At 49.9% G+C, this 17,484-nt stretch overlaps 1 protein-coding gene across 1 annotated transcript in view; it reads left to right on the top strand.

The window, feature by feature from the left end:
- MGAT4B (alpha-1,3-mannosyl-glycoprotein 4-beta-N-acetylglucosaminyltransferase B) overlaps nucleotides 1-16,882 on the top strand; it is a 50,941-nt gene extending 34,059 nt beyond the window's left edge. Inside the window, exons 2-15 of the mRNA XM_041397816.1 lie at nucleotides 1,209-1,388; nucleotides 2,079-2,219; nucleotides 3,048-3,181; nucleotides 5,640-5,686; nucleotides 7,767-7,880; nucleotides 8,318-8,393; nucleotides 8,767-8,881; nucleotides 9,634-9,764; nucleotides 12,631-12,738; nucleotides 13,673-13,866; nucleotides 14,253-14,331; nucleotides 14,787-14,874; nucleotides 15,712-15,824; nucleotides 15,900-16,882. Coding sequence (XP_041253750.1) covers nucleotides 1,209-1,388; nucleotides 2,079-2,219; nucleotides 3,048-3,181; nucleotides 5,640-5,686; nucleotides 7,767-7,880; nucleotides 8,318-8,393; nucleotides 8,767-8,881; nucleotides 9,634-9,764; nucleotides 12,631-12,738; nucleotides 13,673-13,866; nucleotides 14,253-14,331; nucleotides 14,787-14,874; nucleotides 15,712-15,824; nucleotides 15,900-15,923 — 1,544 coding nt within the window. The 3' untranslated portion in view covers nucleotides 15,924-16,882. The remainder of the gene's footprint in view (nucleotides 1-1,208; nucleotides 1,389-2,078; nucleotides 2,220-3,047; nucleotides 3,182-5,639; nucleotides 5,687-7,766; nucleotides 7,881-8,317; nucleotides 8,394-8,766; nucleotides 8,882-9,633; nucleotides 9,765-12,630; nucleotides 12,739-13,672; nucleotides 13,867-14,252; nucleotides 14,332-14,786; nucleotides 14,875-15,711; nucleotides 15,825-15,899) is intronic.
- Nucleotides 16,883-17,484: the final 602 nt, after the last annotated feature.

The following is a 17,484-nucleotide window of genomic DNA, read 5'->3' on the forward strand; positions in this document are numbered from 1 at the left end:
CTTTTTCTTCATGGACCCCAAAATAGAAGTTTTTTTATGCAGTCAATGTATCTTTTTCAATTGCTTTGATTTATATTTAGCCCTGTGTTGTGAAGTTCCAGTGCAGTATTTTTGATCATTAACTCTCCTAGTCGTGTTTGGGTTAAGAGTCTACTATTCAGTGGATAAATCTGCTTTGGGTATAGTCTTGTCAGTTATAATCTTACTGAAAACAAATTAATAACCACAGATAGAAGTGTATTTTTAATGAACAGTTTCATTAATAATGGGAAAAAATGTCCCAGGAAAGTTCATTAGTGGCTCACTGATTCCACTCCCAGCTGTTGTATAGTTGGTTCTGACTGAAAGCTCTTGATAGTTTTATTGCTCTGTTTACAGAGCATGGAATAAGATGTTGTTTCAAAACAAAAAGTTTTGTTACCCTAGCAGAAGGGATTTTTTATACATTTATGATGCATTCTAAAGGTGTATGTCCAAACACTTGCATTCATATAAGCATCCAGGCAGCTGTTGCCACGTGATTTTCTTTATCCTGACGTGTTTTGGAGAGGTTAGAGTGCCAAAATCTCTTTTGACTGTTAAAATTTGGGGTTCTCTTCCAAAGCTGGAGGAGGTGCTGTCTGCACCCTTGTCTCACTGCAGGGCAGCATTCCCCCTTGCCAACATCTCTCTTTCCATCACCCATGATCCTCCAGGAGGTGGTTGTATTTGTGTGTCCAAAGAAGGGCAAACAGGCTGGAGAGGGCTCAACCTGAAGAAAAGGATAGACTGGATATTAGGAAAAAATCCTTCAGGAGAAATCTGCCAATCATTCACACAAGCTGCCCAGGGAAGTGGTGGAATCACCATCCCTGAAGAGATGTAAAAGACGTGTAGATGTGGCATTTGGGAACGTGGTTTAGTGGTGGTCGTGGCATTGCTGGGTTAATGGTTGGACTCAATGATCTTAGAGGTCTTTTCCAGCCCAAACTTTCTATGATTCTATTTCTACCTGACCCAGAAACCCAAGCTGAAAGAGGAAAAATGGAAGTAGCTTTATTATTGTAGTTCTGAACTTAAACTGCCCTCCCTGCGACCCTTTCACCAAAGGTGTGTGGTGGACTACAGCTCCCTAAATCCATAATTTAAGGATTGGGGAGGCAAGGGAGGTATGAGTAAAACCCTTCTGAGCACAGAGGACTAAGCTTCTCTCTCTCCTCCATCCTCAGGTGACGTTGTGGACATCTACCAGCGGGAGTTCCTCGCGCTCAGGGACCGGCTGCACACGGCCGAGCAGGAGAGCCTGAAGCGCTCCAAGGAGCTCAACCTGGTCCTGGAGGAGATCAAGAGAGCCCTGTCGGAGAAGCAGGCCCTGCGGGACATAAACCGGACCTGGAGCAGCTTATCTGGTGAATAAACAGGCGTGGAGGATCTGGGGCTCTGTTGAAGCTGTTTGAGGATGTAGAGAGGTGTGTGTGTGTGTGCGCGCAGGGCTGCAGACAGGACCTGCTCTTCTCTCTCCCTGTGTGAGCAAATTGTGGAGTTCAGAGAGACTTGGGAGCTCTTAAACTCCTGTTTAATTAGAGGTGCATAAGCATCATTAAGCACGGATTTGCCTCTGCCAAGGATATTTGCCAATTTGCTTGCTTACAAGCTTTTTTTTCTCCCTTGCAAGTCATACACTGTTTCCTATGGCTGTATTCAACCCATATGGGAAATGGGTATCCAGAGAGAGGGGGGAGGAAGGAGTTAGGCTGGCTGAGCACCCCTCACCAATTTATTTGTTTTTTTTGTTTGGTTTTTTTTTTTTTTTAAGTTGCTCGGTTGAAGAAAATTGGATCTCTGCAGAAAGATCTGATTTGACCTTCATTTTATCTTCATTCTCCCCTCTCCTTCCCAAATATTTTGGGACTTCTTTAAGGCCCTCCTGGCTCCTGCTGAACTTTAATTGGGTTTGTGGTAGCATGTTAAAGGTTGGCCTGATTTTTTTATAACCCAGCAGTAGTCTCAGGTGGCCAGGCTGCTGTAAAAAGGCTTTTTGCCTTGCAGTCTCTTCCTGCCTACCGTGCCTTGCAATTGATTCCCTTTTCCTTTTTAAGACGAAACCAAGTTAAAACTGTGGAATATCACCAACAAGAATGTGCTGCACCTTCCCACCATCTTCCATCATTTGCCACATTTGCTGTCAAAGGAGAACAGTCTGCAGCCAGCCGTGCATGTGGGACAGGGGCGCACTGGAGGTAAATGGGAATTAGTGCTGCTTCTGGTGCTCTTCCTCACCTTGGTGCCTGTCCCTCCCCTTTCCTCCGGGCCTGGCTGTGGCACAGAAACGAGCAGGACTGGAGGAAGGGCTGCATGCATCATGCAAGCTTCCTTGGTTCTGGTGACATGTGGGGTGGGTGAGCCATGTCACGCCTGCAAGTCTACAGGGGAGTGCTGTCTGTGCTCTTGACTGGCCCTAAAATGTTCTTGATGCTTCTGCCAGATGTTGTTTGCTGCTTTCCATATCCAGAGTGCTCTAGACTTTGTCTGGAAGGGTTCAGATGAAAGCTTAGTTTGTAGGGTGTTTCATGGAGACTGTAATCAAACTAAGGAGACAAATCCCAATGGTAACAGGACTTCGGTTACTTGATGATTCCCCCTGCTCCCAAATCCCAACCCAATGCCAAAGACCTGACTTGCACCTGCCAAACTGGAGTGCTTTTGGCTGTGGGAGGGGTTTGGAGAACAAGAGGTGGTCTTCAAGTTGCTGTTCACAAGTTGAAAAGGCCCCTGGGAGGGGGAGGGATTTCTGGTGTTCCCTTAGAGATCATTCTTTCAGGGAGAAAAAGCAGAGCATATCTGACTGCCCACGGGTGCCCTGCCAGCCCGGCACGCTGGGCTCTGCTGGCTGGCACTGGGTGAGGACAAGAGTGTGGGAACCCTGCGTAGCCCAGGAGCCCACCAACCTGCTGTCACTGCTGGTTTTTAATGGCAGAGCCTGGCACTGACCAGGTGAACTGTCATGGGAGCAGAGCAAAGCGTCCAACACAGCCCCTTCTCTAAAATCTCTCCGTGGCCCTGGACAGTGTCCGTCGTGATGGGAATCCCCAGCGTGAAGCGGGAGGTGCATTCCTACCTCACCGACACCCTCAACTCCCTCATCTCAGAGCTCACTCAGCAGGAGAAGGAGGACTCTGTCATCGTTGTCCTCATTGCTGAGGTAAGACAGAACTTTGCCAGTTTGCCCCCTTTCCCTGGCCCCCATCCCCCTGTCTGCCAGGCTTGGTGCCAAACAGGATGCTGCCCACCCGGACACCAGCTCTGCCACTTGCTGGGTGGATAAGCTTGGCCTTGGGCTGCCATCCAGCAGGATCAGCAGGTGTGTCTTGCCCAAAATGAAATGCTGGTTGGGCCAGAGAGGATCAGGATCTGAGCAGGCAAACATGTCCTGTTAGCAACTACCACTGTGGCACAGCTCACCTAAACCATGATGCTTCCTGCAGGGTGCTTGAATGGATATCTACAAAATGAGCTGGAGCAGCCCCATGACCAGGAGAGCTCTCAGACCTGCTCCTGCAGCAGATCCGTTTCTCCACATACTGTAACACAGCACTAAACCCCTCTTGAAACCCAAGAGTTGGTAATTTGGGATTGAGACTGATACGCCTCTTTGTATTGGTGCCTGGAGCCCGGAGTCAGTTGCTGAATCCAAGGGCTAAAAAGCCTTGATACATTAATCCACAAGAGCTGCTTTTATCTATGGGTTTAGATGGTTATTTTTCTCCATGGCTTTCCTCTCAGGATTATTTTCTTGAGCCTGAAGTGCATTTGTCTTAATTTCCAGAAATCCGGTGAGAAAGATAAACCTCAGTAGCCTGTTACTGGGAGTGGAACAGAGATGAATGTCCGGGTTTGCTGCCTGTTTACCCGTAATTTGACATTTTGAGTAGCATTTGGCCTTCAGCGCTCTGGCTGGTATTTTGTACAGGGAGAAGGTGTGCACAGATGGGTGCAGCCCAAGGGGCCCAGGACAGGGTTTGGTCCTGGCTTTCATTTGTCTCCCTTGGAACCAGGACAAGTTTGGTGACTGTTTTTGCAGTGAGTAAGTTGAAGCCTGAGAGGTTTTAAGCAACTTGGCCCTGACCAGCTCCTGTTTTGGACTGCAGTAATACTACTTTAGCTGACTTGAAAATAAGGTGCGTGCTGTGATGGCAGCTCCTGATTTTCAGAATGTAGCTATGATGGGAAAGTGGACAGCAAATAAAGTTGTTGCAGATTCCGTTGGCCGAGTTTGGTCTTGGAGCTGCATAACATCCTTCTGTGCAAGTGTCTGCCACTGCTGTGCCTGCTCTGCCTCTTCCCAAAGTGTTTCTCCACCTACCTGCACTTGTTAGAGCTCCTTGGGCATGGGATAAAGAGTGAATAGTGGAAAGGCTGGCATGAACCTGAAGCAAACGCTGAGCAATTTGGAGACTCAGCACAAGTGCAGCAGCTGAGTGTCCTCTCTGGGATAGGGACTTCTCATTCCCAAGTGTCACTGCTGCCACTGCAGGTGTCACCCACGGTGGCTGGGCTGCCTGGGAGAGCAGGGGCTTCCTCAGCTGCGTGGGGGCAGCCCTGGGGTGACATGGCTGGCTGGGCTGTCACCAACCCACTGTTTCAGACACTTGGAGTGGAGCTGCAGGGTTCCTGCCAAAGCCAGGAGCATCCTTCCTGCTTTTGTTTTTCCCATTGCTGTTTTCTTGGCACGCTGAGGTAAGAAATCAGTCCAGCACTGGGACTCCGAGCCCTGTTTAGGAAAGGGACCTTTTCCTCTCGAGAAAAGCCTCCCTTGTCCCCGTGCCAGCACAGAAGTGCTGTGCTCAGCCTGTGACACACGTCCCGGTGTCTCATTCTCACCTCGCCCGGCGCCGAGTGCAGCAGCAGCTGGTCCCGGCTCCGGCAGTGCTGCATTGGCAGATCCACCCAGGACGTGCGGCCTCGTGATCCATCTGGCTGCCCAAATCCAGGAAACAGGAGCAGATTTTGCTCGTGGGTCCCTGCCCTTTGTTCTGGGGTTTTGTTTCCCCGTCGCTGTGCAGACGGTTTCTGTCCAGTGCCCGTCCCTGTGCTTGCACTCACCTCACCCGCAGGCAGCAGCGAGCGGCGCTGGCGACCTTTGTCTCCCAAATGTTATGGTTGCCACATTGATTGTGGGAACAAACTGGGGCTTTAGGAAGAAAAGTGTCAAAATTAACCTGAAATTAAAAACTCGTAAATAGACCCTTCTTTTTCGGCAAAGAGTACAGGGTATTTGCTGCCAAGAATATTCTCTTGGATGCAAGCCAGCATGTGTAGGAAAAAATAAATAGCCCAGAGGTTAAAACTTGTGCAAACACTTGGTGCTGGCAGGGGCAGAAGTGCCAGGAGAGCACATGGGACAGATGTGCAGGATCTTGTGTCCTTTGGGGTGAATTTTGGTGTGTGATGCCTTTGGTTAACACTGACCACAGAGCAGGGCTCCGGAGAGCCTGTCAGCATGGAAAAGCAGTAAAGCTGGATAAAAGGAGACATGAAGGTGAATGAAGATGGTACAGATGTGCTGACAGTACCCTGGGGTGTGTTGAAGAAGATTTCTGAGCCATGGGGGACACAGGCTGAGGCTGAAGGGTCTAACACTGCTTTTCTTTTGTTTTCAGACGGATCCACAGTACACAGCCGGAGTGGCAGAAAATATCAAAAACTTGTAAGCACTTCCAAGTGGCTTCAGTGTATGGCCTGTGCCTGCAGCAAGGCCAGGAACGGCTTCATTAAGGAGAAACACACTTTTCTGCTTCCCTTTTGTATTTTGTTGTTGTTGCTTGGGGTTGTTTCCTCTTTTTAAACTTTGTGCTGTCTTTGCTAATGCTGCTTCCACTTTCTGCTTGTTCTAAAATGCATCCCGTATGTAGCTTCCAGGAGGCTGCTTTGTGCTCAAAGTATTTAACACACATGGTCATTTCGTTCTGTTTTGCTCCTTCTGCCCTGGGGCACTGTGAGGAGATGGATTGTTTAGATTTCCAGCGATCCTGGCAGTTGTTTCAGTGTCTGCTGCAGCCCTGTACTTGCTCTGTGCAGTCTGGGCAGTGTAGCAAGCACACACTAATGCTCCTGCCTTATTTTGCTTTAAAATCCGTGATCCATCTTTCTTCCCACTCCAGCCTGTTTGTTTTCCCCTTGTTCCAGGCTCTGGTTACATTTGTCTCTGGTGCTGGCTGCTATTTATGTCCTGCAGCCTCAGTGGCTGTTGCAGCTTCGGCTGTGGCTGTTTGAGCAGAGGCTGGTGATGGATTATTAACCATGATTATTAACCGCTCCAGGCGCTAATGGCACCAGAGCTCGGAGGCAAAGGGAGAGGAAAGGTGCTGAGAGGAGGGGCAGGGACTCCCATCCAGCTCCTGGCCTTGCTCCTTGCCGAAGGATCGCAGTCGCCGCGCGAAGCCGGAGAGAAAGGGCAGCGCATCCCTGATCCCCGAGCCGGTGATGGCACAGGGGCTGGACCAGCGTGGGGAGGGTTGTGCTCCCGGGCACTGGCAGAAGAGCTGGAGCAGAGCCCTCCATCTTGCAGAGCAGGAGCTGCAGGGCTCCCCTCCCTGTGCCTGCTTACCGGGGATAATGGACTGATTGTCCGATGGCTCCTGATGAAATTACCGGGCGCTGCTGCAGAGAGTGCATCTGCGTAGAAGTCCTGAAACTTTAATTGACTTAATGATTTGATTTCTCATCATCCCCGTCTCCAGCGCCTCCTGCCCCTCCCTGAGTCGCTGAAATTATTTTTCTTCCTAATAGAATTGAGGTGGTGTGGGGCCAGGGCAGGCTGGGCTCTCGCAGGAGGGAGGAGGCTGCTGCTGCTTTACTGCAGTGTTTTGTCAGCTCAGTGAGAAGCTGCTGTTTCGCTGCTGCCTGAAGAAGGGAAGATTTGAAAATGTTAGCTGAAAGACCTGCCAGTCCCAAGGAAGGAATAAGGAAGGGAAAAAGAAGTGAGAAGTTTTTGGCAGTGTCACTGCTTTGTCTCCCTTTGCCCCATCTCCCGTCCTCCAGGCTCTGCACAAACAAAGGAAATCAGCCTTGCACCAAATGTTCTCGAAAAGGCAGTGTAAAAATAACTGGTTTTCCTGCTTATCTCTCACAGTTAGAGCAGTCCCGGGGTATTGCTTGCAAGGCTGGTGTAGGTGCCTGCTTTTCAGATGGTGACATTATTTTCTTTTGGAGTTCGACTCTTTAAAGGTTTCTTAGCCACATTATAAGAAAAGTAGATGCTGATTTTATCAGCGTAAGAGAGCTAGGTAGACTTCCTGCTGGCTCTCTGAACTACAGCACAGCAGTGTTTTAAGGAACTTAGCAGAAATGTATAGCACAACCTCGGCAAAATTAATTTTAATTACTGATGCATTTGGAAAATCTCTAAATGCCTGTAGTGCCAAGTCCTTTCTTTGCTGAACCAGTTTGCAGGTCATTTAATCCTGTAAAGGGAACATGGTGCTCAGGGCTGGTCTTTAAAGCTGACCAGTGTGTGTGTGCAGGAGGGAGGAGGATGCTGGTGGGGAGCACGTGCACTTGGGGCTATTAGAGACTGTGGGAGGGAGAAGATAACTTTAAAAGTCTGTGTCAGGCCCTGCTGATGTCTTCTGATGAGGCCTGGAAGTTCGCTAGATACCAGGGAAGTTATACCTTAGGGGCTGTGTTTTTTGTTTGGTTCTGTGGCTCAGTGTTTACACAGTGATTTGGTCTATGAAATGTTGTGTCAGACTTGGAGGTATTTGTTTACTGCTGCTTTTCTCCCTCAGATTCCCAAAGGAAATACACTCAGGTCTCCTGGAGGTAATTTCCCCATCTCCACATTTCTATCCTGATTTCTCCCACCTGCGGGAATCCTTTGGGGACCCCAAGGAAAGAGTCAGGTAAGAATGAGTGACCTTACAAACAATCAAGCCCTGAATTAAGGAGCTATAGCAAGTTCCTCACTGACTCCAGCAGGGAAAGCTCTTCTGCAGGGCCAGGCGAGGACTTTAAACTTGAATTATCCAAGATCTGGAAGGACATGATTTGGTGACAGGAGGATGAACTGGCCTCAGCTTTGCCAGGCTTTTGCCTCATGCTGTGGTGTTTCCATCACAAAGCAAGGAGCTCATTTTAACCCAAATTGTCTTCATTTTGGAAGTCCTTGAGATTTCCAGTAACTCTTAGCTAACAGGGACCAAAGGGAGAGGCCATTTGCCATCTCCTCTGCCTCCCAGGGCTGTGCCACCTTCCCATCTCCAGCCCAGCCTGGGCAGGCTCCCTGGAGCAGCCACTATCCCAGCAGAGACTGATGCTCCCATTTCTTTGTCTCTTGCAGGTGGAGGACAAAGCAGAACCTGGACTACTGCTTTTTAATGATGTATGCCCAGTCCAAAGGCATTTATTATGTGCAGGTGGGTTTGGTGCTGGAGGGAAGATGCATGTACCTGTGAGTTCACTGTACTGGCTTGTACCAGCTGAGAGAGAGCACAGAGCATATCCAATTCTGTGATGCAGCAGAGTGGGAGAAGGTTTTAACCACCTGGTTTAAAAAAAGCTGGATTTTTAAAATACTTTTAGACTTGGAAACCTCCCACTTAGGAAAGGCAGAGGTCCTTGTTTCTCTTACCTGTTAGACTGAGTGAAAAAAAGTGCTTGGAGCACCTTCCAGAATAAACTGGGTCTGTGCCAAAGCTTTCCTCTAGTGTATGGTGTGATTGCTCTGCATAGAGAGACTGTTGCTGGGGCCTGGATGGGACATTGGCACTGTGCCCTTCTGTCTTGCAGCTGGAGGATGACATTGTGGCCAAACCAAACTATCTCAGCACGATGAAGAACTTTGCCTTGCAGCAGCCCTCTGAAGAGTGGATGATCCTGGAGTTCTCTCAGCTGGGGTTCATTGGTAATGTTCTCCCCCACTCACCCCAGTCCTACCAGGCACAAGGGCAGGCTGGATCTTGCCAGCACTACAATCTTGGCCCAAGAAATTGTCCCCACAAGATGGTAAAATACTTGGACTTGGTCCCCTCCTATTTTTGCAGTGACCCTTGTGTTTGCACAGGGGAGAAAGATCCTCACAGCTGGTACTGCTGATGCTCACTTTAAGTAAAAATAAACCTGGTGAGTGGCCCAGCTGAGAGCCAAACAGCTTAGATATGGCCAGTAGCTTTTAGGCTGGATGGGATCTGGATTTGCCTAAGAGTGTGCAAAAGGAAGTTTGCATCAGCCCAGAACTATTTTGGGAACGGCAGTACATGGTTGCAGTAGCAGCTTGATCTGTTATTTTGGATACTGGTTTGATTTGCTTAAAACTTGTAGTTCTCGGGGCAGGAAATGGTCTGTCCTGCAGCTGGCTGCATTTTTCATCCTTGTTTCTCTTTACTGAATGGGAGAGTTTTAGACCTTTTGATACTGTTATGACCTGTGGGACTCTAATGCTTTCTAATTCTGTGACAAATATTAAATCCGGAACTGTATTAGCAATGTCAGCAGTGCTGGTACATAAACAGGGGCCACGTGTTGTTTCCTTCACACAGATAGACACATCTAACCTCCACAGCCCAGTCTCCCAATTTTTTTCTTTCCCAGCTCTGATTCTAGACCATTTCATACCGTAGCTCCTCACTCTCTCTTCGCTCTCTCTTTGTGCTCTAGGAAAAATGTTCAAGTCTCTGGATCTGAGTTTGATTGTGGAGTTCATCCTGATGTTCTATAAGGACAAACCCATTGACTGGCTGCTGGATCACATCCTCTGGGTGAAAGTCTGCAACCCTGAGAAAGATGCAGTACGTAAACAGCCTCTGTTGAAGGGAAATGTTCTGTTGTGTGTGGGCAAATGTACACTTGGCTGTGCCTCCAGAGGATCTTTTCTGTGAGCTCTGGTGCTAACTGACTTTGCACCGAGCCGTGCCGTCCCTGTGGAGCATGCTGCAGGGTGTCCTTGTGGGTTGTGTAAGTGGAGACCTGGGAGTTCAGGCTTTTGTAGTCTGCAGCTGCCAGGAAAGGCATTATTTCTGCATCTAAGCACTAATAGGGTATTCCTCCTGCAGCCCTTGAGGGCAGGAGTCGTTCCCCATTCTTGTGTGTTGTTTTGCATTCCTGTGTGCTTCTCTCCCTGAAGCCGTTTCCCACTCGCTGACTGAACCCCAGAATTTGACGTGGATCCATGGGCTGTGCCTGCCTGGAGCACACATGGAGACTGCCCAGAGAGCTCATCCCAGGCGACCCAGAGCAAACCCTCCTTGCACAGTCTGCCAGAATGAAGCCAGATCACACAAAGCTCTTGTCAGGATTTCTAGGAGGGTGCAGAGAGGTGAAATGGGCTGTGCTTTTGTGCTGCCACTCCTTTTGCAGAGCCATAAGCCCCTGTGCCATGTGGAGGTTGTGTTTGAGCTCCAGCAGCAAGGGGCTAAAGTGAGTGGGAAGGGCAGAGGAGGAGTGTCTGTGGCAGCAGATGTAAGATGAGCTCAGCACCAGATACTCTCCTGTCTTCTCTCTGAACATACTGTATTTACTCAAACACTTGCTTGCCCTCCTCCCCGGTGGAGAGCAAGCAGCAGAGTGGCTGTGCAGAGCTCAGAGCCAGTGGCTTAGAACAGACTTCACGGTGACAACCACGTTGTGGTGATAAATGCCAGAGCAAGTGGTCACTCTGGAAATTAGTCTTGTATTTATGTGCTGGGGGGGTGGACCACCCTCAGAGCTCTGCAGAACTGGGGCAAGGATGTGGTTTAATTGGGCCTGATCCCTGGCAGAGGACATGGCATCAGCTCCAGTACCCCTTGTGCAGCAGGACCAGTGTCAGGTGGTGTCCACTGAATCCTCCTGGCAGTTCAGACCATGTGCTCAGCTGTGACAGAGCAGTCCCCAGGACTGTCTGGCACCCCCACAGTCTGCACAGCTGTGGGTAAAGCCGGATGGGTGGGATGCTGGGATGGAGCTGGGAATGATGCTGCTGTCTGTTCCCCCACCTTCAAAATCCTCAGCTTGAGCACTGATTAAATGCAGATCCTGCTGCGCTGGATCATCTTCTCCTTAACTCATCTTTGCTCATCTTTTCCTACCTGATGGAACCAAGGTTTTCTCAGGGGAAATCGCAAACCTCTTAAACATGTTGCCTTTTTAAAAATTAACCTACTTTCTGTGTGGATTTCTGGCTCCTTTCCCCCACTGTTTGCATGATTAACTCTGCACAACGCCCTTTCAAACATGACTTTCTCTTGTAAATCCCACTGTGCAAAATCAAATTGGTAGCAGGAAGGATTTGTCTTTTTGATTGAAAGTTTGTTTGACCTGAGCTTTTGGTAAGTGCTTTGCCTGCTCTGGGTATATTCTGCTCTTTCTTTTTTAACTAATTTTAGATTTACCTGGGGTAGACCTGTGTGAAAAGATGACCTTCTTACCACCAACTGAGCTGTTCCCCCTCCTGGCTTGTCTGTGGCAAGGCTGCTTTCAGGAAATGTTTCTTTAGCAGTGGAGGAAAAGGGGAGAAAGATAAATTAGTAGATGCTGTAGCTGCTTTCATTCCCCTTCCTCCTCCTCTCCCAGAGTGAGATAGCCACGATGGAGTTGCATCCAGAGTTGCTGGCAGTGAGTAGGTCTGTCCCATCAGCTTGGCTAGTTTTAATTTTCTAATGTAACGTGAGCTGGATTAGGGGATTATCTCTTTTGCAGCTCGCAGGGGTCATGCCTGGAATTTCCCAGCTCCTGGCCCATGGTGGGGGCTTGGTGTGGCACCCTGTCTGTTCCAGGCAGCCACCATGGGATTTCTGCTGGGTGGGAGGCTGCAAGAGCAGATGGCATTAAGGATGTGCATGCATTTCTTTTCTTGGAAAAAGCCAAAGTTGGATAACAAATATCCTCTCCATACAGCTTTTAACCTGTATTTTTGTCCTGCTCCCCCAAACTGAGAAATGAGCTATTTTAAAATGCGAGTTCTCATCTCCCCACGCTCTCAGTGATTTTCCCTTTTGTCCTTTATTCCCTCTCCATCGTCTCTCTCCCTCCACTCCATGGTAAATCACTGCCAGGATCACAGTTGCATCTGCAAGTTTATTTGTGTGGTGGATAGGCGTGAAACAGCCCAGCAGCTCTGACGATGGCACGTGCTGTACATCTGCTCACAGCTCCTGCCACCAAACTGGCGGCATCCAGAGAGAGCCCACACTTGGTACCTGTTCACCTGGCTCTGAGCCATCCCAGGATTATTGTACCTTCAGACATCAGGGATCCCAAGCTCTGAGTTGTAGGAAAAGGCTTTCCCAATAAGCCAAGGGGCAAAGGAAACTCAGTTCTCCTCCCTGACAGCACAGAGGGGATTTGCTCAGTGTTCTTAGCTATGCTTGGCAAGGAGAAATTTGGCACTTAAACCTGGACCCTATCAGGGATCCCAAGCTCTGAGTTGCTTGGCAAGGAGAAATTTGGCACTTAAACCTGGACCCTGCCCAGCAGAGCCTGGGGGGCGAGGGGCTGAGAGTCACGGTCTGGTTTCTCCAAAGCGTGGTTAAAAGCCCTCTTGCCAGATTAGAGCCTAAATACCACAGAAAGGCACAGAGATGGAGGACTTGGCTGTCACTCCTTGTGCCCTTGTCCCTCGCTCTCAGTGGCCTGAGGAGGTTGGAGCCTGGGCACTGTGGGGCTGTCTCATTTCAGAAACACTGCGACAGGCAGAAGGCAAACCTGAGGATCCGCTTCAAGCCCTCGCTCTTCCAGCACGTGGGAACCCACTCCTCCTTGGCTGGGAAGATACAGAAGCTGAAGGTGGGTACCAGCTCTCTGTCCAAGCTGCAGGTGGCCTGCTCTGCAGACACCCAGCAGCTGACTGCTTTTGGGTGGGGACATCAGTGACAGCAGCTGGTGGCAGCTGGATTTCTGTGACGTGGTTGTGTTTTATTCTGTATTACAGTGAGCTCAGGCAGCTCCTGCTCCTCAGAATGGCAGTGACATGCACCAAGAGTCACTGCAAGGTTATAAGCCTTGGTACCAGTCCTGGCTACCCATCCTGAGTGCCAGGCCATGGTCCGGGCAAGTGACTTCAAAGAATCTACTGAAAAACCTTGGAGATGACTCCTGGGTTGGTCTGACTTCCTTTCCACTCCACTTTATGTTCCTGGGATTTGGTGATAGACAAATTAAAACTCACTGTATAAGAGCTGGAATTGTTGATGTGTGTTTAAACATGAACAAAATGCTCATGTTCAGCTACAAGTGCAGAATCCATGGACAGACATCCCTGGGCTCTGCTGTCTGTGTGATCCCCGGGGAAATGGGTGGTATAATCCAGTTTGTATGTGCTGTCACAGTGCAGTGCTGTCAGGCCATGTAATCCAGTCATTTTATGCTATTGTCAGCCTCCCAGCTGCTTTCTCCTCCAGTGTAAAGACTGTTTCCAGAGCTCCTGGGGCATGGACAGGCATTCAGGGACATTTGGACCATGAAAGGCTCCTTGGTGAGCTGGATCAGAGCACAGAGCAGAGGTGTTTCTCTGAGCTGCCTCTCCTGAAGCAGTGTCCTGGGATCCAGTCACACATTCCCCTGCCTGGTGCCTTGCCCAAATTACATCCATCTCTCATCCTTCTGTGCCCTGCAAATCACAAAAGTTTAATTTGCAGTGCCTTGTAGCTGGGGCCCTGGTTCCTCACAGGCCAGAGCAGTTCATGGCCCTTCTCTGCCCTTTTGCTTTGTGCTCTCCAAGGACAAGGACTTTGGAAAACACGCACTGCGGAAAGAGCACGTCAACCCTCCTGCTGAGGTGAGCACCAGCCTGAAAACCTACCAGCACTTCACCTTGGAGAAGGCTTACCTGCGGGAGGACTTCTTCTGGGCCTTCACTCCCACTGCCGGAGACTTCATCCGATTCAGATTCTTCAAACCACTCCGTATTGAAAGGCCAGTGCTTGAGGGGTCAGGGGGGCGTGGGGACAGCCCAGAGCATGTGGAGACACTTGACTTTTGCTCTTCTGGCAGTTTAAATCAAATTTCTTCCCTGTCTCCTGCTTGGCTGCCCAGGAGGAGAGAGCAGTGCTCTTCCAGGGGGAGGATAATTTGACCCTTTCTCAGTGGGGCCCCCTTTGCCAGAGCCCTTTGCTTTCCTGCGCTTGTGAGCAGTCCGTGGTTTAGCTGATCTGGCACAGAAAGTCTCCTGCCAAATCGTGCTGTGGGCTCTTTGGGAAGGTGCCTGTTAGGTTGAGCTGTTTGATGATTCAGATGGGGTGAAAGCCATCATGTGCCCCCTCGCTCAGCGTGCCTCTCTGTGGGTTTGGTCTCTGTCACAGGTTCTTCTTCCGCAGCGGGAACATCGAGCACCCAGAAGACAAACTCTTCAACACAACCGTGGAGGTTCTGCCGTTTGACGTAAGTGTTTGATTGAGATTTGAGGTGAGGGTGGAGTGGGAGGCAAAAGAGGTTTGAGACGAGGGAACTGCTTAAAGCCATCAGGAAGATCTTCACAAGATTCGAGTGCCTCTTACAGGTGCTGGCAGGGAGCCAGAGGGTCATGCCTGGTGTGATGCCACCTCGGGAGCAGAGTGCTTTGCTGAGCACAGCTGTGTGAGCCATCCCTGCCTGGGGATGCTCCAGTGGGTGGGATGGCTGCAGAGGAGGGGATGAAGCCAGAATGGTGCAGTGGAAACAGCAGTGTGAGGACTGCAGCTGTCCTCTTGTTCTTTGGGCATGTGTCTCAGGGTGCCAGGTATGGGATGAGGTGACAGGGTTTGCTGGCAAGGACAGCTCTGGGGTTGCTGCTTTTCCTTGGGGCTTTTGGGTGACTCTTGCCTCTGGTCTTGCAAAAAGCTCCTCTCCTTCTGCAGAGTCTACAGTCAGATAAGGAAGCCTTGCAGGAGGGAAGAGGCACAGCTGTCAAGTACCGCAGGACAGCGGATGGCTACATCCAGATAGGTACAGGGGCTGTGGGGAAAGTGCCTGCTGGCTCTGATAACACAGCCCATGTCCTCACCTGCATGTCAGTCAAGAACCTTAGAGCTGTTTGCTTGGCAGAGAGTAATTTCTGCTTGCCAGGAGCCAGGTTGGAACAGGATTTGTCACTGTCTCCTCTCCTCCAGTGCCCTCGCTCTCAGACCACGTTGTCCTCCTCAGATCATTTTCAGTCCTGCATTTCTGCCAGTTCTGCTCAGAGCCGGGACCAAATTATGCTGATTATTTGTTTGCTTACCCTGGGGTTAAAAACCTCCACCATGGGCAGTTTTGCCATCTCTGTACTCACACCACTTGCAGGTCAGACTTCGTGTCTTGCCACCTGATCTTGTTTTAGTGCTCGCCCTGCCCTTGGACAAGAACGAGCAATTGCAGCCTCCCGAGAGCTGCCAGTGTGTGATACAGCTCTGGTGTCCCTGCTAAGATTTTAATTTTTTTTAAGTAGACAAATAAAAGAAAGATTTCCTGACACATGCGGTGTTTTGCCATTTTCTCATTCCTCTGAATGCTAGCTGGTTTCTCCCAGTTGCATTTTCAAAAAAAAAAAAAATCAAAACCAAAAAGTATATCAGGCCACTCTGTCCCCTTTCGCACAGCAGTAGTATGTCACCAAATACTCCAAATAAATTTTGTTTTGTTTACCTGATTTGTGTTCTCCGAAGTGTGGCATTTTGCACTGTATTGCCATCCACACTGCTGGGTTTTAGCCTGTTTTGTGCTGGGGATGTTGGTGGTGCCCTGGGGGAGAAGGAGCAATGCCAGAGGGCCATCCCTGTGTCAGCCACGTGCTCTCCCCACCAGGCTCATTCTCCAAGGGCGTCGCAGAGGGTGAGGTGGACCCATCTTTTGGGCCACTGGAGGCCATCAGGCTGTCCATCCAGACCGACTCCCCGGTGTGGATCATCCTGAGCGAGGTAAGCCAAGCTCCCCCGGCGCCTCCCCACCCCTGCCCTGCTCATCACTCTGATTCCATCCCGCTCTTCTTCCAGATTTTTATCAAAAAAGCAGAGTGAAACAGGCATGAGGCAGAACGAACACCCTCGTGGATCCCTGGTCCTGCTCCCTCCCTCCCGCTCCCTCCTCGCCGCGGCGCCTTGCCCGGACCAGGACAGCGCAGGGCCGGCTGCCGGGACTCGCCCGCAGAGCGGGCAGAGCTGCTGCTGCTGCGCCATCCCCGGCGGGGCTGCGGGGCCAGGACGGGCACTGGCTTCTCCAGAAGAGCAGCAGAAAGCAGAACCCAACCCCCTGTGCAGAGGGGTGGCTTTGCTCCGCTCCCTCGGCCCCTCGGGTGCTGCTCGGGACACACGGGACAGTTTGGGGCTGGGATGAGCTTCAGCCAGTGTGGGGAGGACAAAAAGCACCTTCAGCCCCAGACAGGGCAGTCTTTGGCTGTGTTTGGGGACAGAGCAGGTCACGCCGAGTCCTGCCAGCTGACCCCACTGGCGCGCTGGGATGGAGGCAGCAGGGCCAGAGGTCTGCCTTGCCCTCTCCCAGGCAGCAGTCCTGGCCACAGCCGAGGATTAAGTGAGGGCAAAGACTGACCCTCCTTCAGCAGAGGAGGAACGAATCCGAAGGGGTTGGAGCTTATGATTATGGCAGGGAAAACAAAAAATTAAAATATGCCACACTGTGCCTGCCAGCATTGAACATAGCCCCTTAACTCACGGTGAAGTCTCCAGTGTCTTCATGCCTTGAGATTGAGTGCAGAAACTGTCTTTTAAATAACTAATTCAGTTATTGATCGATGTGGGTTTTTTGGGGACGGAAAAAAAAAAAAAAAACCAGAGGTAGCCCAGTTCAAAAATAGTAGGGATTAGTGTAAATCCCAATGTCCTTTCAGCTATACACTGGAATGCATTATACTACTTTAATGTTCTGTATTTTTTATTATTGGATACATTTGATTTTTCAAGTACATCTCTCTATATAAATATATAAAACAATGTGCACTGTAATAAAAGCTGAATTTAAACCTTTGGTGCAGTAGTGGAGTCACTTGCAGCAGGGCTGCTTTAGGCACCTGTGAACCCCAAGTTCACAGTGGAGGGTGGAATCTAGGGAGGGCAAAGTCCTTTTGCAGAGTTGGTGATAAGTGAAGCTGGGGTAAAGTAAAGGTCATTTAATCAATGCCAAACTGACTTTAGTACTTGGGCTAGGGTCAGGCTTTTCTCCCAATATTTGGATGTGGTTTTAGGCAAGCTTACCCATCATTTTCAGTTAATCACAGCTGCTTTTCCTATGAAACCCAGTCCCCAACTCAGATGTTCTTACATCAGTCTCTGAGTGCCTTTGACAATCACAGGTGATTTCTAGTGAGGAAAAAAATTTATTTTTTCATATCCAGGGTGTGATTCTTCAACATAGATCATTACAGCAGTAAGGAGGAGAGATGACAGCATGTGGGTCAATCTGAGCTCCATGAGGCAGAGCCAGAGGCATTTTAGAGCAGACAGTGCTACAAAGCCCAGCAGTGAAGCTCCTCAGCAGGGGCAGGGGCTGGAAAGCATTTGCTTTCTAGAAGGGAAATTATCTCCGAAGAGCAGAGGAGTGCCAGCATCCATCTCCCTTCAGCAG

The sequence above is a fragment of the Onychostruthus taczanowskii genome, unplaced genomic scaffold (genome assembly GCF_017590055.1).
Source record: "Onychostruthus taczanowskii isolate IOZ18803 unplaced genomic scaffold, ASM1759005v1 scaffold14, whole genome shotgun sequence".
NCBI lineage: Eukaryota > Metazoa > Chordata > Aves > Passeriformes > Passeridae > Onychostruthus > Onychostruthus taczanowskii.